The sequence below is a fragment of the Asterias amurensis genome, chromosome 2, assembly GCF_032118995.1.
Source record: "Asterias amurensis chromosome 2, ASM3211899v1".
Lineage (NCBI taxonomy): Eukaryota > Metazoa > Echinodermata > Asteroidea > Forcipulatida > Asteriidae > Asterias > Asterias amurensis.
This window is the reverse complement of record NC_092649.1, coordinates 7,332,529-7,353,714: the sequence shown is the minus strand read 5'-3', so window position 1 is coordinate 7,353,714 and position 21,186 is coordinate 7,332,529. Positions and strand designations below refer to the sequence as shown.

The 21,186-nt window shown below is 40.0% G+C and overlaps 1 protein-coding gene across 1 annotated transcript; it reads right to left on the bottom strand.

Moving 5' to 3' along the window:
* On the bottom strand, positions 1-19,953 carry LOC139952894 (protein tyrosine phosphatase domain-containing protein 1-like). The gene is made up of 13 exons (XM_071952184.1): positions 19,842-19,953; positions 12,927-13,269; positions 11,918-11,998; positions 10,398-10,513; positions 9,391-9,491; positions 8,186-8,301; positions 5,640-5,729; positions 4,930-5,029; positions 3,609-4,274; positions 3,197-3,226; positions 2,332-2,433; positions 1,563-1,652; positions 1-633 (listed from the first exon to the last, which is right to left on the bottom strand). Exons 2-13 carry the CDS (start codon positions 13,151-13,153, stop codon positions 1-3), a joined length of 2,352 nt encoding a protein of 783 aa, XP_071808285.1. The 5' UTR covers positions 13,154-13,269; positions 19,842-19,953.
* Positions 19,954-21,186: the final 1,233 nt, after the last annotated feature.

Genomic DNA, 21,186 nt, shown 5'->3' with positions numbered 1-21,186 from the left:
TCAGAAGATCGGAGGTAAAGTCGATTTCCTTGGCAACGGGGTGGGGTCATCGCTGCTCCCATCTGCCTGGGAAATCAAAGGTTTCTGAATAGCTCTTAGTTTTCTTCTCTGTAGATTGTCTTTCAAGAGGGCCTTGGAGGAGGGGTCTGAGCTACAACTTTCTCCGGTATCTTGACCAGGATGAAAACCTCTTGCATGGTCTCTAGGGCTCCCTTCACTCCCCTCATCTGGAATCGAAGTACCTTTCTTAAGTTTGTCGAGTCTTTTCTTATCTCTAGGGGCTTTCTTATGAGTTTCCTTAGTGGGTGAGTTTTGGGCCCTATTGTTGCTCACCGAGTACACACTTGAGTCTTGGGAGTTCATAGAGAGTGTATCATCCACATCAGAGGATCTTAAATAAGATACGTACATCTTAAACATCACCAAGAGATTATGGAGTGAAAAAGTGTCCTCACCATCCTCACCTTGCTGAGTGGTGGAACGGTCCTCGTCCACTAGATGGGCTGTTGGAAGGTGTGTTGAAGCTTTGATGATTCGAACCAGGATGGAATGTTCCATTCGTTGGAGGTGAGGCTGGTACAAGGGAAGTTTGGACACTGTCTTCAGAATACAGTCCAGCGTGTGTTTCACACTCTACAGAGGGAAGGTGTCACAAAAGAAAAGATCTTGTCAAATTTGATCACTGTAACATCTCCAGTGACATCCGACCTTCATTACTCTTCTAAAAGGGAAGGTACACGTTTGGGAATTGTCAAAGACCAGTCTCCTCACTTGGTGTATCCCATCAAAAACATAAAATAATAAGCCTGTGAAAATTTGGGCTCAATCGGTCATCGAAGTTGCGAGAAAATGCTAAAAGAAAAAGCGCCATTGTTCGACGAATTTGTGTGCTTTCAGATAGGAACAGAAGACTTCTAGCTAGAAGTCTTATTATTTTAGTGAGAAATTACCTCTTTCTCAAAAACTACGTAAAATGTACTTTAGAGGGAGTTGTTTCCCACAATGTTTTGTACTACCAACAGCTCTCCAATGCTTGTTACCAAGTCAGTTTTTAAGTTAATATTTGTTTTGAGTAACAACCAAACGTGTACCTTCCCTTTAAGGCATGGTGGACACTATAGGGGTGAACTGTTTTGTTTGGGTGTAAACAATCTGATTTACCAATGTCCACCATATATCAAAATGAATATGCAACAGACAATGTCAGAACTAGACACACCATCTCGGCCCGATTCCAGGGCTGTGCCTATTACCGTCGAATTCTGCGCTTACGATCATCATGCTCAGTTAACTGTGCAAGCGCCGAATTTATGCGCTAGTTGCGTTAGTGAAGAAACCCTAGTAATGTAGAGTACACACGCGCAAGCAAACATTCCCTGTTAACCCGTGAAATAGGCTTGACTTAAGGGCGGAATTCTCTACTTCAGTGAGAACAGATCCTTTGCTTATAGTAAGCAGAGTCATAAAATTGGGCCCAGTAGAGTCTTGACATTTTAAAGAGTGTACTTGCCAGCCTTCAAGAGAAATAAATACGAAGGAACAAGAAAACTATTTTGACTCACTCTATTCAAGGTCTTGAATGCCACTGCCGGCTCATCCTCGTCAAAATCCGTTTCCAACTTCTTGATGTCCGCCTTACTTAGAAAAGGTTTCTATTTATAGAAAAGAAACAAATCTGCATAATAGTCATTGAAAGGACACACAATATTTCATGATCAAAGAAGTGGAGGTTGGCAGGTCACCTAGCAACAGGAGGTATGGCAACAGGTGGGCATGCAAAACAACCAACTGGACTCCAAGAAACTGGACAAGAAAAAGAGGGCGACAAAACAGAAGATGGAGAGATGAACTAAGTACATATAGGGGCATCCAGTAGCAACAGACAGCGCAGGATAGAGTGAAATGATAAATTGGTGAAGAGGCTTTCATCCCGAGTGGAGTGAAATAGGCCAGACAGACAGACAGACAGACAGACAGAAATATTTAATTTTGACACCAAGAAACTCAAATAATCCCCAAGAAGGCCTCGGGAGGTAACCACCCACATCAAGGACAGAAAACTTTGCCATTTTCTCCTTCCACAAATATCCCCCCACTTTTCGGAAAAGTGAGGTTTTTTAGGTACAGTGCTCTGTGCACTTTGTTAAAAAAAAAAAAGCTAAGAAAAACATATCATCTGGATTTAGAATAGCTTTTGTCTAAATTAACAGCTTACTTGTGGTTGTTTTATCTGTTGATTACCAGTGGTGGTTAGAAATATTTGTTTTTATTTGTTCCAAACAAACGTAAAAGATTTTGACTGAATAACGATCACAAAGTTTCTCTCCCAACCTGTAAGTGTTCAAGCCACGACCATAAAAGCATCGAGAGGACGAATGGATCCTCTTCAGTAGACACAATCTCCCAAGCTGACGTGCTGCGATTTATATTTTGCTGCAGGGAATAAAACAAATAAATAGTTGCAGAATTTGGGATATATACATGTACACGGAAGTATTGGCAGCATGTGTGATTTGCCAAATAACCTAAATTTTAATTGTGTTTATGGTCCCCAACAGACCAGGATTTTTTAAGGCCTCAAACTTTTTTTCAACTATCACTCTAGTAAGTAAAATTTAAAATGAGTATTTTAAAAATGTCCCACACTTAAAAGTTGTTCTCACGACCTACCAGTGTAATATCAAATAACGTATTTTGCGAAAACCGTTCCAATGTCAAAACTTGTTTAGCCGTGTTGCACGCTATTGCTGCATGCTGTTACTGCAACATTATTCAGTGCTTCTAGTAGAATGGTTGCAGTACATGATCTGGGGCACTCTCACATAGTCAAGTGAGTACGATTCTTGTAAGCTTAGTTGAATTAGTTTAGTTTATCTACGATACTTATATTAATGTTTAATTTATGTTACTTTTTGTTTTATTATTCATGTTGAACTTTTGGGTTAACAAGGACAAATTGACTGGAATGGGATTTAAAACCTGCAACCTCGCGATTAACATGCCGGCATTCTCCCAGCTGAGCCATCCGCGCTATCGGGGCTAGATGGCCATTAAAGTGAACTAACCGTGAGGTAACAGGTTCAAATCCCTTTCTAGTAAATTTGTCTTCTTCAACCCAGAATTGTATCAAAATGTACCCAGTCAGTTTCCCTTTTGTCACTTATTTTCAGTATAAATATTTCAACGTATTTCTCACCTGTAATGAATCTACTCGACGTTGGACGCTCTGGAAAAAGAAAACAGAGGACAGCTTTTAATTTCACTTTACAATTAGTAAACAACAACAACAAGCGTCTCAAAATAAAGTCAAAATTAATATGAACGCACCATGTTGCTGAACTTATCATGAAAACATTGGATGGACACAAGTGCAGTGACCCGGACCTGAACCCACACTCTGGTGACTTAACCAATATAACTTGAATTTGATGCTCTAAACCAGTTGGCCAAGACACTCTATCTAATAACGATAAACAAAGTAAGAAGATAAAAATAAAAAAGCAAGTCGCCAGACACACAAGGCCTGAAGGCAACTTCAAGGTCTGGGCTACAATTGTTATTTCCAGAGGCCGTTGCCACCTACTCCTGCCTGCCTTGAAGACTCTTACCTGCAATACATGTGATAATTCGTTCTGGTTGGTACCGGTCTCTAACAATGATGCATCAAACGCCATGGCTGTACCGACCCTCATAACATCATCGCTGCCTTGTGAATCATGAATCAATAACGTTGATAACGTCAACGAGGAACGCTTTGTCATCGATAGCGACACCCGCCCAGAAGAACTTGAATTAGCAGCCTTTAACGTCGAGTGAGCGTTACCGTGACTCCTCATAAACTGAGCGTTCTGTCGCGGGGAAACCTCAGCGGTGACACTACGATCGTCATCTGAGCTAGAGACACTCGATGCAACGCTGCCATTGTTAGTGTTACGTCGGTAGTCCAGCATGGGACTAACACGCCCCCGTAATGCAGCCTCATTGGGTTGAGGGATACCTAGACTGTCCTGGGTTACATTCTCTAGGCTACTGCTTCTCTGTCTCAGTGGGGGTAGCTTGTTATTAGTAGGTACGTCATTCACTCTTCGCCTATTCCTTGGGCTTCCCGGGTTGTTACTTTGTGATCCTCTCTGGCTTTGCGATTCTCTCTGGCTTGGGAACGCACCTGGTGCTGTTTTCTTTAACATGTCTATGTTCTCATGACGTCCTCTCGGTTGCTGGTTAGTCACACAGGAGGCAAGTACACTTAGTCGATTGCACACAACACACACAATCTACGATAAGAGTAGACAAATAATCACTGACATGCAAGTTGAACACAGTTCAAATAAAATCAAATCGATCAACATTTATTTCCATATAAAAACACAATATACAAATACAAACAATAGGATTTTACAAGACTGAAAACTGCATAGAGGCATGGCCCATTAAAGCAAAGCTTGTAGGCTGGGATGCCTTTACAAAACAATGGATTCTAATAATCTGTATCCCTTATAGAATATATCTGAAGCCCCCATTTCTACAAATGCTTTTAGGTGCTTACTCATAAAAAAATGTTCAGTAAGGAAAATGTTTTATGATTTGTTTTTTAAATGTGGTACATGTTTTTCTTGATGACTTTTACTATGGATGGAGCTGTACCAGTGATTCAAGAGGGGTACGATTTGAGGAGATGCTACGGACAAATGAGAGACACTATTACAAAATTGTTACATATCAAATTATACATCTCCTTATAACACTTTATTTGTAATTGCCGACATGTCATGATTTTCAAACCAAGGAATAAGCAGGCCTGATACTTCACAGAGGCAACGAAGGCGATTGCCTCCATGCCCCCTCGTCATTGCCTTGGTGCCCTTGGAAAAAATTCCTTTGTGAAAAGGAACTGTTTATTGTGTCCAAAAAGCAATAGTTTATCCTGACCTTTGGTAGATGTTTTAATTCTCGAGCCTCGTAGCCATGCAGCATTAGCTTCTGTCTGATCAGGAACTGGTCCAGGGTGAAAGGGTACGCACAAGGATCACTTCAAAACAAAATGAAAAATGTAACTTGTTAAAACACTTAGATGAAAAATATATCACATGTTATATCACTCACATGAAAAGTATACATGTACTACATTTATAACACACACATGAAAAGTGTTGAAAGTATAGTATATAAATATGAAAGTATTATTATACACAATGATCACGTCTTCTGGGATTGCGACTGACCAAAACAGAAAAACAGGTCCCCTTTCAAGTCACTCCCAGGCCCCCTTCTGGTCACTCCTAGGCCCCCTTCTAGTCACTCCCAGGCCCGAGGTTGTGCTCTAGTGATCTCATCATCAAGAGAGGGCACTGTAACAAGTCAAAAATATCTAAGTTATTGCCCCATATGCAAACTATTTCGCGCAAATTGTGTGCAAAAGATGTCTAAAGAAGCACTTCTAGTTCATGGTGGCGCAAATCTCATGCACAAAACTAGTTATAACCCCGCCTGACTGTGTCTCAACCAACCAGCATACAGAAATAGCACGAGGAGATAAACGCATACATTAAGAGTGATGAACAATAAAAGTAAATTATTTCAAATATCTGCAAGTCCAAGAGTGAGTTTCTTCAATAACTGCAGGTATCTCATCGACTTACCATAATGAAAACACAACCCTGAATGGAATGAGAAACTTTGCAAACTGCTGGCAACATTCAATCTGTCCAGGAGTCTGTATAGAACCAGCTCTGCAGATAAACATACAATGAATCTCGCATTATATTTTTATTTTCTTTTTTATTTATAAACTCTAGTTGCCGAGCAAAGGCGTCTCAATCAATCAATCAATCAGTTTATTTCCACAGTTTCAAAATCACAATCAGTATCAAATCATAGGCAATGTAAGTTGGAAATTAATAAATAAATAGTTGTTTGATAAGATTAATTGAGTGAATAACAAGCATTGACATTCGTGAAATTATGGGGGACCCATACAGAAGCAAAGCTTGTAAGGGTATGGTTCCCTCAAGCAAAGCTTGTAAGGGTATGGTTCCCTCAAGCAAAGCTTGTAAGGGTATGGTTCCCTCAAGCAAAGCTTGTAAGGGTATGGTTTCCTCAAGCAAAGCTTGTAAGGGTATGGTTCCCTCAAGCAAAGCTTGTAAGGGTATGGTTCCCTCAAGCAAAGCTTGTAAGGGTATGGTTCCCTCAAGCAAAGCTTGTAAGGGTATGGTTTCCTCAAGCAAAGCTTGTAAGGGTATGGTTCCCTCAAGCAAAGCTTGTAAGGGTATGGTTCCCTCAAGCAAAGCTTGTAAGGGTATGGTTCCCTCAAGCAAAGCTTGTAAGGGTATGGTTCCCTCAAGCAAAGCTTGTAAGGCAATGGTTCCCTCAAGCAAAGCTTGTAAGGGTATGGTTCCCTCAAGCAAAGCTTGTAAGGGTATGGTTCCCTCAAGCAAAGCTTGTAAGGGTATGGTTCCCTCAAGCAAAGCTTGTAAGGGTATGGTTCCCTCAAGCAAAGCTTGTAAGGGTATGGTTCCCTCAAGCAAAGCTTGTAAGGGTATGGTTCCCTCAAGCAAAGCTTGTAAGGGTATGGTTCCCTCAAGCAAAGCTTGTAAGGGTATGGTTCCCTCAAGCAAAGCTTGTAAGGGTATGGTTCCCTCAAGCAAAGCTTGTAAGGGTATGGTTCCCTCAAGCAAAGCTTGTAAGGGTATGGTTCCCTCAAGCAAAGCTTGTAAGGGTATGGTTCCCTCAAGCAAAGCTTGTAAGGGTATGGTTCCCTCAAGCAAAGCTTGTAAGGGTATGGTTCCCTGAGCAAAGCTTGTAAGGGTATGGTTCCCTGAGCAAAGCTTGTAAGGGTATGGTTCCCTCAAGCAAAGCTTGTAAGGGTATGGTTCCCTCAAGCAAAGCTTGTAAGGGTATGGTTCCCTCAAGCAAAGCTTGAAAGGGTATGGTTCCCTCAAGCAAAGCTTGTAAGGGTATGGTTCCCTCAAGCAAAGCTTGTAAGGGTATGGTTCCCTCAAGCAAAGCTTGTAAGGGTATGGTTCCCTCAAGCAAAGCTTGTAAGGGTATGGTTCCCTCAAGCAAAGCTTGTAAGGGTATGGTTCCCTCAAGCAAAGCTTGTAAGGGTATGGTTCCCTCAAGCAAAGCTTGTAAGGGTATGGTTCCCTCAAGCAAAGCTTGTAAGGGTATGGTTCCCTCAAGCAAAGCTTGTAAGGGTATGGTTCCCTCAAGCAAAGCTTGTAAGGGTATGGTTCCCTGAGCAAAGCTTGTAAGGGTATGGTTTCCTCAAGCAAAGCTTGTAAGGGTATGGTTCCCTCAAGCAAAGCTTGTAAGGGTATGGTTCCCTCCAGCAAAGCTTGTAAGGGTATGGTTCCCTCAAGCAAAGCTTGTAAGGGTATGGTTCCCTCAAGCAAAGCTTGTAAGGGTATGGTTCCCTCAAGCAAAGCTTGTAAGGGTATGGTTCCCTCAAGCAAAGCTTGTAAGGGTATGGTTCCCTGAGCAAAAACACTGTACTTGCCAAGAACCCAATGGAGAGAAGATCAGGAAGAAAGTTTCAGTTTTTGATCTGGGAGGAAAACCACAGATAATTGTTCTTAACGAAAGCCAACACAACCAAGTAGGGAAAACCCTATCCGCATAATACTCTTGACGGGATTCGAACCGGGGTCCTAGAGGTTGAAGGCGAGGAACAATACCTCTACGCCAACCAAACCACATCAAAAATATCACTTGAAATAATTTTCACCTTTGAGAAACAAACTGACAACACTTTGTACAGTACCAATGGTGTGTCGTGGTTCCCTGGTTCTATAGTTTTCGGTGTATGGTTAAAAACAAAAATTAATATTCTTTATCCCCGATGCAAATGTAACATCTATAATATCGTTGTGGTACCCGCTGCCAAAACATAGGTTTCGAATTGCCTCTAGCCACCGGGCAACCTTGGTAGTCTAGTTGGTAAGACACTGCTCTAGAATTGCAAGGGTTGTGGGTTCGAATCCCACCCGAGTTACATGCCTGTGATATTTTTTCACAGGACTCGGGAAAGTACTGAGTATACAGTGCTAACACACATCGGTGTATGGGTAAAAACCAAAATTAAAAAGTTAATATAGTTTTAAGTTGTACCATCATTCAAGAACATGTCAAGTAGTCTTGATCATTACCTTGAAGATTATATCGATTCTGGGAATGACCTGGTGCTTACCGTTTTTCTCGTACAAACTGTATTGCATTATCCCCTTCCATTCGTTGCTCATAAATAAGATAGCAAGCTATAAGAACTCCTGTACGTCCCAAACCGGCATGGCAATGTACTGCAACCTGTCATAAACAATTAACATACCATCAAGTTAGTATCAACTGAGTAGGGTAGGAAAGGAAAGGAGGTGGGGGAGGAGCAATTCCAACTTCAATATATCAATCATAACCTTACATTCCCTTTTTCAATGTAGTATTTCTCTAACTATGTTTTTGTCAATTTTAACCAATATTATGAATTCACAATCTGTATGAGTCAATGGACCATCAGGTATGGTGTATTTTAAGCTGGTGGTTCTATCTGTAAAGTACGTTGATGGATGAATTAGTATAAGGGATATAGACGTGACCTATAGATGTTTACATTCAAACCCCCCCCCCCCCCCCGCCCCCCGGTTGAAAAAACTTTGTACATGTCATGTTACGCCAGGCAAAAAGACATGTAGTCATGGTAAGATTGCATACACTTTCTAGCTGGCTGCCAAAACACAAAGGTTTTGCCTGGCGGTATGCGCGCGTATCATGTTATGATTTTCGTGTAACGTCAGAGGTCACATCGTCTATAGAGACCTCGCTGCAGCTGTTAGTCATTCTCTAAGGGTGTGAAGCCTGCCCCCGATTTCACGAAACTCATCGCAAGTTGCGACGCATCGTAGGGTTTTCGATGCGTCGCAAACCTATAAGACACGTCGCGGCTGCGACGAGTTCGCAACTTACGACAAGTAACCGGTCGCAACTTGCACTTGCGACGCGTCTCAGCGCTTCGTGAAATCGGGGGCAGGACTGATACAACCAAACTTACTAAGGAGTTGAATAGCACCATGCAAACTCAGGGCTGTCCTGGGAACAGCGAATGACAAACCCAGAGCTGTATTGAGACTTGCCAAGATTAAGTGATAAGATCAGGGAACGGGGAATTCAGATTTGCTGGGCACTGTAGTAGGAGCAAGGAGTCTGCATCAAAACTCATTCACTAGGAACCAAAACATGGACGCAGGAAATGTGGTAGACCAAAGTTGACCTACTTGGATCTTTTGAGGATAGACACCGGACTGGAGTCAGCAGAGCTACGGACAGCAATGCAAGACAGAACCCTATGGAGAGCCAGTACAGATCATGGACACCACCCAAAATAAACTAAACTAAACTTACCTTTCCTTGTTTCAAGGCGAAGGACATAACTTTGACCATGTCCAGAATGGAAGGCAGAGAGCGTATACCGTAGTCATCCCAACCAAAGTTATAGAAAAAGACTGCAGAGATAATGGAAGGATTGATAGAGATATCTTCAAAAGGTAGTCAAAGTGCAACATATACTTATAACCTAAAGGTTTTTTGTATTCGTGGGAGTGTCGTGGGAGTGTCGTGGGAGTGTCATGGGAGTGTCGTGGGAGTGTCGTGGGAGTGTCGTGGGAGTGTCGTGGTCGAGCGGTAAGAGCACCGAATTCAAACTCTAGTGTGTCTGATCAGCAGAGTATGGGTTCGAATCCCCAGCCGTGACACTTGTGTCCTTATTAAGCAAGACACATAACCATTGCTTCGTCTTTCGGATGGGACGTAAAGCCGTTGGTCCCATAAGTTGTGTAAATGCATGTAAAAGAACCCAGTGCACTTATCGAAAAGAGAAGGGGTTCGCCCCGGTGTTCCTGGCTGGATTGGCAGCATTTTGCGCCACAGCACCTTGTAAACCATTACATGGTGCTTAAGGATTAGGTCTAATATCTCAAATCTCGCCCCACTCCTTGCAGTATTAATACCTGGCGCTTTGTATATGTTACGGTTATTATTATTATTATTATTATTATTATTATTATTATTATTATTATTTACCTGATTTGAGAAGTTGAAATTCCATTCATATTAATCTTACTTACCCTCACTTAACTTTTGATGAGTTCACAACTAACAAATATATCCATGGATGACATTGGAGTACAAATAAAAAAAGCAAGCAGTTGACAAAGTCTACACCATAAACAAGTCGCAGCTTGCGCAAATTTAAAATAAAAAAGGGCCGTCTTCAAAGATTGCGCCCAACACATTATACAACATTAAGTATGAACATCAGTGCACAAAAAGTCTTTTCAAGTTCTGCAGTGCAAGATCAGTTTGAAACACAGGAGACACAGTCAGGAAGTTAAAGCAAGCAATGCACCTACCATCTTTTTCCATAAACTGTTGAGGTTCATATGAGAACCCACTGCTCTGCAGCGGATTGCCGCAGCTGGAATGCTCCCCTGGTCTCTGGAGGTTGATTACTGACTTGATGCCATTCCTAGTGTCATAAATATTGTTTTCTTTTAGTACAGAGTTGAGAAATAAAGACAAGAACAGGGTATGATCAGGGCCCAATTTTATAGCGCTGCTTAACAGCCAATTTTGTACTTACTGCGCGATGCAAATCCATGGTGATTGGCAATATGGTCGCCTAATTTTCCTGCTTACCTGTGAAACACGCTTGCACCTTAGCAAATTTGTCTGCTACAGTAAGCAACAGTAAGCACAAAAATTTGCTTACTGTTAAGCAGCGCTATGAAATTGGGCCCAGATGATCTTTATAGATGCAACGTAGTCTACTGGTTAGACTGCAAGACTTGCAATCACAAGGTTGCCGGTTCAAATCCCCAAACTAAAAGCTGATTTCATAATGGCTAGAATAAATAGTATGGTTGCTAGAATACTGAATCACAATTTCTTGATCTGTGCAATTCATAATCATAGACGTTAAACCATTGGGGTTTTTTATGAGAGAGATTGGCTGTTACCAGCTTGGTGTTAATATCCCCTTGTGGGAGTTTAATAATATACTAATAGTAACACCATTTATATAGCGCCCAGGCCTGGAGTTTCACGGAGCACGGAGGCCATGGCCTTCGTTGCCCTTGTCTTGGCCTTGGTGCCCTTTAAAAAATTCCCATAGACTTTAAGATTTTCCAATGCAAGTGCCCTTTTAAAAATGAAAATGGCCTTGCCCTCTCAAAGATAAAATTCCAGGCCTGAGCGCCTTTTCCTGAGGTTGCAAAGCGCTCAGAAAATAAAAAATAAAAAACAGCAATGGGAATAAAAAATAAAAAATCAAGAGGAAAACCACAACCAGGCAAAGCCTGTACACAGCATTGAGCCAAAGAAAATTTTGCTGATTTTTGTTGTCCATAACCACACTTCTCCCTCGTAAACTGATTCTCAAAATGCTTTATCGAAAGCTGCTGTACAAACCAAGTAAGTTTGTATTGCCATTAATATTTAAAGTGATTAAAGCCGTTATACACTTTCGGTACAGAAAAAAAAAAAAAAGTTCACAGATTTACAAATAATTTACCCGGGTTTACAGAAGGTAATGGTGAAAGACTTCTCTTGAAATATTGTTCCATAAAATGCTTTACTTTTTGAGAAAACATTAAAACAATATCAATTCTCGATAGCGAGAATTACGGATTTATAGTAATCACATGTCATGACATGGCGAAACGCGCGGAAACAAGGGTGGGTTTTCCCGTTATTTTCTCCCGACTCCGATGACCGATTGAGCCTAAATTTTCACAGGTTTGTTATTTTATATATAAGTTGTGATACACGAAGTGTTGGACTTGGACAATACTGTTTACCGAAAGTGTGTAATGGCTTTAAAACGTAAACAGGACAGTTTTAAGGACAGTTTTAAATAAATATGGGCACTTACTGAATAAATTGTTCCACGATGCTGAATTTCTCTAGTGCTTCTGATGATGGCCTAGCCATTGCTAAAATATCATCACCAACCCTGAAAAAACAAATCATCAATAAATGTTTTAAAAAGTGATTATTACTGCAGATGCTGAATACAGAATTGCAAGTTACTTTTTTCATTTCAGCTTATTTTAGTTTCCTTCAATTCATTTCATTTATTTTGGTTGTGAAGCCAAGAACTTTTAGAAAAGCGAACGTAATCACTTTATACAGCCAAGAACCAAACACAGGGAAAACATTTCAGTTTCAAATGTAGAAGAAAACCCTTGAGAATGATTCCAAGGGAAAACCCAGTCAGGTAGGGACTGAAAACCCAATCCACTGCAGGATTCACAAGGGGGGTCTGTAATCCAGAAGATTTGAAATTCCCTTAATTAAATGGCCCTATTGTTACAGAAAAATTGTCTTGTCCTCTAAGAACTGAAGTACCAGAGGTGGATTTCACAAATGGTAGTCCAAACTTACAGTAGACTTAGGACTAGTCCTGCGTAGGTGGCAGTGGCCACTATTGGTAATTACTCAAAATAATTATTAGCATAAAACCTTACTTGGTAACGATCAATGGGGAGAGGTTGATGGTATAAAACATTGTGAGAAACGGCTCCCTCTGAAGTGACGTAGTTTTCGAGAAATAAGTAATTTTCCACAAATTTGATTTCGAAACCTCAAGTTTTGAATGTGAGGTCTCGAAATCAAGCATCTGAAAGCACACAACTTCGTGTGACAAGGGTGTTTTTCTTTTCATTATTATCTAGCAACTTCGAAGACTGATTGAGCTCAAATTTTCACAGGTTTGTTATTTTATGTATAGGTTGAGATACACCAAGTTAGAAGACTGGTCTTCAACCAATTACCAATAGTGTCCAGTGTCTTTAAGGTTATATAGTAAAAACAAGTTACTTGTAGTAACTTGAGATAAGATTAGTCTTAACATCAGGTCCGAAGCTTTCAACCAAACCTACCAAGATGAATTTAGTCCATTAAGTGCCATTTCTTGCTCTGTCCACCTAGCTGGGGTGTCATGTTTGCAGTTCTTTCCTCCACAGAACATGGCACACTGCCATGGGCCTGGTGTAATCTGCCTCACGGTGTTTGATAGCTTGCCATACTTAGCCGTTGGTCGTTGGATTGAGCTGATATGGGAGCCGGACTCCGAGGGATGTTGGCTGTCGACTGTGGAGGACTTCATCTTGATGAGGATGCTGTACACCGGTTAAACTTGTGAGAGTCTTGGGGGGGAGGGGTTACTACAAGGAGCAGGCAGAACACCACGTTACCTCATCACAGCATGGTTATCTTGTATCCCTGTAGAAAAAGAATACAACATTTTAAAGAAAGAAGAGTTAAAGTTTTAACCAAGTTTTAGGAAGTTACGCTCAGCACAAATACAACAGAATGTAGGTTTCTAGCTATAAAACTTGGGGAGAGGGAATTAATTTCCATTTATGCAGGTTCTGTTTCCACAAGTCTTTGATTTCATTTTGGCAGTCACGTGGAATTTTCTGTTTTTTTTTTTACTGGGGCCAGTTTGTGATTTGTGAAGTTGAGGTTTGCAACAGAAAATCATTGGCTCTCAAACTCCATGCAATATATGTTAGTTTCCACTAATACGTAGATATGCTTCAAGTCAAATTCACTGCTGGCAAAATCCATAATGTTAAAAGATAAATCTACAAGTTTATTATTCTAGTCGATAACATCTTTTTAGAAATTCTTCCTGCAGAGCTGAAGAACACTTGCGAGACGTCACTCAAGATTCAAAATCCTTTGAATACTTGTCGTGGGAAAATTCTGATTCTCAGCCACCAGTTGTGCAATTTTCATATGTATGCCTAGTAGCTTCAATTCAAACTATAATAGTGACCTCTTCTATCTCGCTGGTATACAAGAAAGTGCTCACGCCGTTGCTCGAATAATTAAGTTCCTCTGTGGATGCCTTCCAGTGGAGCACAAACAAGAAAAGGTGAAAACTGGTCAAGGTTTAAAGGCAAGGCACACGTTTGGTAATTACTCAAAATAAATATTTATTTAAAAACTGACTTGGTAGCGAGCATTGGAGAGCTGTTGATAGTATAAAACATTGTGGAAAAAAACTCCCTCTGAAGTAACGTAGTTTTTGAGAAAGAGATAATTTCTCACTCAAATAAAAGACTTCTAGTTAGAAGTCTTTTGTTCCCATCTGAAAGCACACATTATTCGTCATTTCATTATTTTCTCGCAACTTTGATGACCGATTGAGCCCAAATTTTCGCAGGTTTGTTATTTTATGCTTATGATGGGATACACCAAGTGAAAATACTGGTTGTTGACAATTACCAAACAAGTACAGATACTGACAATGCATAGTGGGAGGTTTAACAGATACTGACAATGTATACTGGCGGAATAGATAGCAACCTTGCACACACCAGGTGTCCTGCACGGTTGCAATCAATCTTGTACTGCACAGAAACCAACAAACTATTCCCTTGTGCATCCAATTAATAAAGAATACCTCCACCCCCGTCACTAATTAGACAAAATGCATTGCTCTCAGAACAATCTATGTGGATGGAGACGAGAAACTCAGGCAAACTGATTATGTACCAGTATAATGTAAACAACAGAGTCTGAAGGATACTGCAATGAGATGACGACTTGCCAACCGAAGGATGAGATGGGTTGCTATGGCAACAGGAGTCTGGAAGACTGTAGTCGAGGGTCTACTAGAACCATAATGATAAATATAACTGGGCTGGCTGATGTTGTTATGATATTCACAATGTTATACAGTGTATAGCTGTACAGTGTGCGAGTGCTATGGGCATTACTCTTGGCTACTTATTTAACACATTTAAAGGATGGACATACCTTTTGTAATTTATCCACAAACTAATTCCATAATGTATAAACTTACTTGGTTTTAAAACATAGAGAGTATGATATTATAAGTTATCACACAAGCGCGAGTGGAATACAGAAAAATATAGCGCTTCTGCATCCCATATCCAACAACACACAATACGCATGGTAGTGATATTAGCTGTGCAATAGGTTTTTATCACCACTCCATTCTGCCAATCTGATTGGAAGATTAGGGCGTACTTGGAAGATAATAATTATAATAGAACATTGTTAGAAACACCACCCTTTGAAGTATTAAATAAAAGATGTCATTTTTCAACAAAACATTTGAATCTGAGAAAGGCTTCAGGCATGAAGCCTTTCCCACACATCTGAAAACACAATTCTATGCAACAAGGGTGGTGGTTTTCTTCTTACATATCTTGCTACTCTGACTTTCAATTCAACACAAATCTCCACAGGTTTGTTATTTCAAGCATGTGGAGATACTGGTTTTTGATTTGACAATTTTTTTTACCAAAAGTGTACCCCGACTTTAATTGCTACAAGGCTGCCTTTTTTTTCAGAGAGTAACCCGGCAGGAATCGTTGACATCTGTGTTGATACACCAGGGCTCGATTTCACAAAGCACTAAGATTCATCTTAAGATGAGTTGTCAAAAGTGGTTTGTATTGTGACATCTCATTTTGCTTGGCAATTGAGATTGATACACATCTAAGATCAGTCTTGGTTCTTTGTTAAATCGGCCTGTGGGTTGTTTGATATGAAGCGCCACTGTGTGCATTCAACAGATATCAATAAGAAATTGCCTGTGGGCCAACTCTCGTTCTCTCACAACAGCGAAAGGATTACATTCAGTAAAATAATATTTATCCCTAGTGAAATAACAAAAATTAAAGCCAGGTCCAAGGTGGCAAATTAACAGGTAACTTGGAGGCTACCAATTGCACTGCATAATAATAATAATAAAAAGAACACTTCGCTAAACAGACATTCGTCTTAGAACCTTACGTGCACTGTCCTCAAGAAAATGGAAATTAACATTTGAATGTTTGTTCCTCTTGAGGCTTGCCTGGAACTGGTTGACTGTAAATTGCCCTGTGTGACATGGCCCAGATTGTTTGCAGTATATTCAAAGTGGCCTCTTATAACCGTGCCTAGTGGTCTAGAGCTCAGACATCGATATGAGGGGGGGGGGGAGGGATGCAACAAAACACGGGGAATTGGCTGCAAATGGCAACAAGATTTGACCTACTCAACAAAACGGGGCAAGTAGGGGTAAAACAAAAAACAGCAAAAACACTTGAGGCTGGTTTATAGTCGGTTGTGCGGTGGTTGTGCGATGGAAATCTTGACATGCGATCCTTATAAATACAGTTTCTAACTATCGCTGAAGCCTAAAAACTGTGTTTTTATGATCACGCATCAGAATTTCCATCAAGCGACCATTGTGCGACTGACTATAAACCAGCTTTTACCAAATTTGTCCAAAAAAAAAATTAATAACTTCAATTTCATTTTTTAAGTATGTGACTTGGAGTATATTTTTAAACAAAAAATCTGCAAAATTAGCCAGATTTTGGCATGGTGACTGACATTTAACAGGAATGGAAAGCAATTGTTGATGTTTATATTGATTGACCTCTACTCATTGCTACTGTATACACTGCTCTGTCAAACATGGTTAACGTCAATACTTAAAGAGAGGGTCCAAGGTCAAATTGACTTTGCTGATCCACTCGTTTTCCAATAGATAGCGATGGGTCTGTAATTCCTAAGAAGAATTTTTGTGCTAGTAATAATCTCTCAATTTTCACGCCATTTTGATTAAATATAATAAGAACTGATGAATGAACTGAAAATTCTCTGTTCAAAAATGTAGAGACCATTTAGTTGGAATGCAACAAATTCAAACCTTTTTAGATTTTTGTATTTATTAACATTGATCTTATTGCTGTGAGGTTAGAGACTTGCAAGTTCCCATAATGGCTCTATCTATTAGAAATCGAATGTCAATCAAGAAACTGAATTCAACCTTGGAGCCCATCTCTAATTGATAGAAATGTGTTTAATGATATAATCACCATTTTGAAAAATAATAAAATTTGTGATCACTTTTTGTTATGATTGGATGTCTAGTGTCGTGGGAGTTGTGAGATAACTATGAAAGAAAAAACACCCTTGTCATCCTAAGTTGTGTGCTTTTAAATGCTTGATTTCGAGGCCTCAAGTTCTAAACTTGATGTCTCGAAATCAAATTCATGGAAAAATACTTCTTTCTCGAAAACTACATCACTTCAGAGGGAGCCGTTTCTCACAATGTTTTATATTATATAACTGACATACAGATCCTTGTCATTTGATTGGTGGAACTTACTTCACGTGACATTCACTATTACTCCCATCCGCACACCGGCAATCAAAAAGACCTATTCGCCCATGGGGAATAGCATTTCCCATTCAACAGTTAGGATCATCCTTGTTCCCAATGTTTTTGAGCAGTACATCGCCACCGCGCCGCTGCTAAAACAAAGGAGCACCTGTGTGAAAGGTTGTGATCCGATTGCTATGACATTTGTGCTTTGTTGTCGCTACTGACAAGGATCTAGATATGTCAGTTATATAAAACAAATATTGAGTGGCTTTAATTCGTGGAATGGAAGGAACATTATCGCTTGGTAAAATTTGGACTGTTCCATTTCATGAGGCGAAGCCGAGTGAAATGGAACAGTCCAAATTTTAACTTGCGATAATATTTCTCCCATTCCACTCTGAGCCACTCAATATTTGTATACTATCAACCTCTCCCCATTACTCATTTCAGTACAACTGAATGTGTGTCTAGTTACTGCAAACAAACTCCACAACAATCAGGCACTCCCTTTTACTTTTATAATATATGTCTAGGTCCCCTTTAGAATTGCAAGACAGCCATGCCGAGTCCTTGTTCTATTTGATACTGTAAGACTCTTCTTCTTCTTCTTCCTTATAAAGTGCAGCCTTCAAATGGTTAAAGATGTACGCACTGCATGTGAGCGCATGTGTTGACTTAGGCAACAGGAATTTGTGTCAGGTACAGATAGAATTAGACTCCACAGAAGTACTGTCCCTGACATCCAGTAAGTAAGTTCCATTCAACCGTTGCCCTTTGAGAGACTGCAGCACTCCTCTTTGGACTTTGTTTGGATGTAGGTAGTTGCGATAATCGTAACCCGCTGTAACCCTCCATCTTCGAACCAACGAGAGGATGGAAGGTTATCGCAACTAGGATGATTGTACGGTGAACAAAGGAAATTGAAGACAATTTTCTTGTAATGTAGAGATTAGACTGCCTCTTTCGAAATTAGCTTTGGAACAGCAAGAGCGACCCTGTCACATGGATGGACTCATAAAAAGCAAGCCTGTCTATCTAGATCATAGATGACCATGCTTTCCTCCAAAGATTTCGCTCCAAGGTTGTCGATCAAGGAACAAATTAATGGTAATTAAATATGACTATTAATTTTATTAATTATATAGGCCTATGATTATGAGGGTTACTCACTGTGGCTAGGCTACTGCCACTCTTTTTACTTGGTAATTTCTCTTAAAAACTTAGACTAATTCTATGGGTAAAAAAGACTCTATTGTTAGCTTACTCTCCAATCATATACTTTATAGGCTCCTCCTACACTACAAGTATCGTAGGAGGTCCTGTTTTCGAGGTGTCCCTAAAATCGTGGCAAATCTTTTACCTCTCTGTGCGCGATGTAAACAGTCCCTAGATAAAAATTGTGTGGTTTTATTTGCCAAGCAAAGAGTCTCCTCTCCCTTGACCAAAACTTAGAAACACGTAAGGCTCCACTGGATATTTGCACTTGTAAATGCAAAAAGTTTGGTATTTTAGGCATTTCTACAAGGTACAAAAATATGTCATAATGTTGAGGCCATATAAAAATATTTGCCCACCGAAAAAATTTCATCAAACACTATTTCAATTCACAATTCATGATGATCAAATCATGTGACTGAATATTTTGCTGAGCATTCTGGAAAAAAAATACAGAGGCTTATTAAAAAGAAGCCATGTGCCTTATATCATTTTCTAATATTTTTGGAGATTTCTTTTTTAACCCTCCGATCAATATTATTAATATTAAAATTTAAACGATCAGCTTGTTGAGTCAATTATCACTGTTTATTTATACGCTTTATTATAAATTTTAAGAGAAAAAAAAGGGGAAAAAAATAAATAAAAATCAGATTTGAAAGCCAATGATTATTCACACTTTTTGTTAAATTTTTTTATTTTTGTTATTTTTTGCAAATTACCATGGTAATTTTAAAATTTCATTAAAAAATATTTTGAATAAAACGAAGACAACTGCTGGCTATAGAGTCATACACAGAGTCTCAAAGAACACTTGTAGTCACTGTAGATGTTTCTTCCATGTATGGCTTCACGGGAAACCATGCTTTCTTTTTTGCCGTGAAAACAGGAAAAACTCAAAACAAATGGGGCCAGTTGAAGTCATCGAAGATCGGTGTGTAGTGTGAACATTTCAATGTCCATCAAGTTTTAATATATGTTTGCATACTTCATATTAACAAAAGAAGGTAATTAGGGCATCAATTGATATAAGGCATCATTATTTTTTTCCCAATTCAAAGAAAAAGGCATAATAGCGTGAAAACTGGTAAGGGGAGGATACAATTTAATACATTATTTTTTGTAAAAAAATCCTCATAAAATGTAGTTGCGATAACAGGCCTGATACTTCACGGAGGCAACGGAGGCGATTGCCACCGTTGCCCCTTGCCATTGCCTTGGTGCCCTTCCTTGAAATGCTCCAGTAGAAATGCAAGGAGAAAATGCCTTGGTGCCCTTGCCTTTTCAAAAATGAAGCATACTTACAGTTACAGGCCTGCGATAACCAGCGGCAAATGACAAAAACAAAAAACGTTACACAGCAAAAACGCCACTAACAACCATTACAAAAATGGCTATTTTCATGAAAACCATGACGTGTACCATGATCACAAGACATACTTACATTTTTTCTTGAAGAAACAATTGCAAATTATTCGGCAGAATGACTTGATTAACCCTCAGCCGAGATGATGTCTTACTGCACTACGTTAGCTGTCATTTGTTTATCAGGGTCTCTCCGGCCTATGTACTAGGAATTTGCAATCAAAACGATGTGGCTTCCCTCGTACCCACGGAAACAAGTCAACTCGTACCCAAAATCCCTTGTAGCGTTTGTTGGTGTGGGGACGAGGCGAGTGGACGAGTCCGTGTCGTCAGCACACGGTGGGCGTGAGGCATGGCGATTGTAGTCTTTGATTCAAGACGTTTTGTACCTAGGTAACACTCTTTGAACGAGCACACATCATGCCACGAGCAGAGTATCGCAAGAGGAACGTCATGCACCAAGACTAAGAAATAAGACGCTCCATTTCATCTCCACTCCGTATCCTTTGGCCCCAGCACGTTTGATATCAAAGTCTTTCGCTTTCTTAAAAAATAGTCGTATTCTGTATCCCAGTTATTTTTTAATTACACTAAAAGGACAGAAACCTTTTGCCCATGCAATTGTTATCCGATAAATGTTCATTGTTTGTTTTATACTGTCATCAACTTCCTTTGCAGTGCGTCCGGAGGACATTATTGCATATGCAATAATGTCCGCCGTACGGTTTTGCATATGCAATCGTGTCCGCCCGGACGCTGCTGCATAATGCAATTGTGTCCGCCCGGACACATTTGCATGACCGCCCCCGTGCAAAACCGTCCTTGCAGTAAACTAAACTTAAGTGCATTATTATCATGAAAGACATGGGAAATGTTCTGCCGTTGGGTATTCGCTGCAATCATGAAATACGTGAATACTCATGCTGCATACATACATAATAGGTTCACTGCATGCACATTCGCTTGATCGTGCGTACACATGTACATGTCCGCTATGATTTTTGCATCCCCGGATACGACTGCATATGCAAAAGTGTCCGGAGCGGACAGTATAGCATAGCGGACCACTGACACCGGCTTCTTCTTTTTTACAAGAACTGCTGTATTGCATGAAGTTGCGCCCTCTTCCGGATTAACTGTAAATTATTGACCAACGGGCATTGCTTTTGTTGCCGAGTCTCCGAATTTAAATTAAACTGGTCCCCTGGATAAAGTCAGGTACTAGCTTATTTTTATCATGGAGTGTTGTTTTAATTGTGAATTGACTATCGAGTTATGCGAGGTGTATGCAATATGTATGCATCTGATTTTGTCTTGTAATACCGTTTTATTTAGGTTTACATTTTTTCATCATGCAAAACAAATTATCGCTGTCAAAAACCATACTTTTCACCAAAAGAAAACGCTCAAAATCCACATTATGA

Excerpts from the sequence above, each read along its gene's own strand:
- LOC139952894 (XM_071952184.1), bottom strand. The coding sequence starts at position 13,153 with ATGAAGTCCTCCACAGTCGACAGCCAACATCCCTCGGAGTCCGGCTCC. Across the intron at positions 4,275-4,929 it reads AATTAAAACATCTACCAAAG|ATTGTGTGTGTTGTGTGCAA; the intron begins GTCAGGATAAAC and ends CTCTTATCGTAG. Across the intron at positions 3,227-3,608 it reads AATTATCACATGTATTGCAG|AGCGTCCAACGTCGAGTAGA; the intron begins GTAAGAGTCTTC and ends TTCTTTTTCCAG.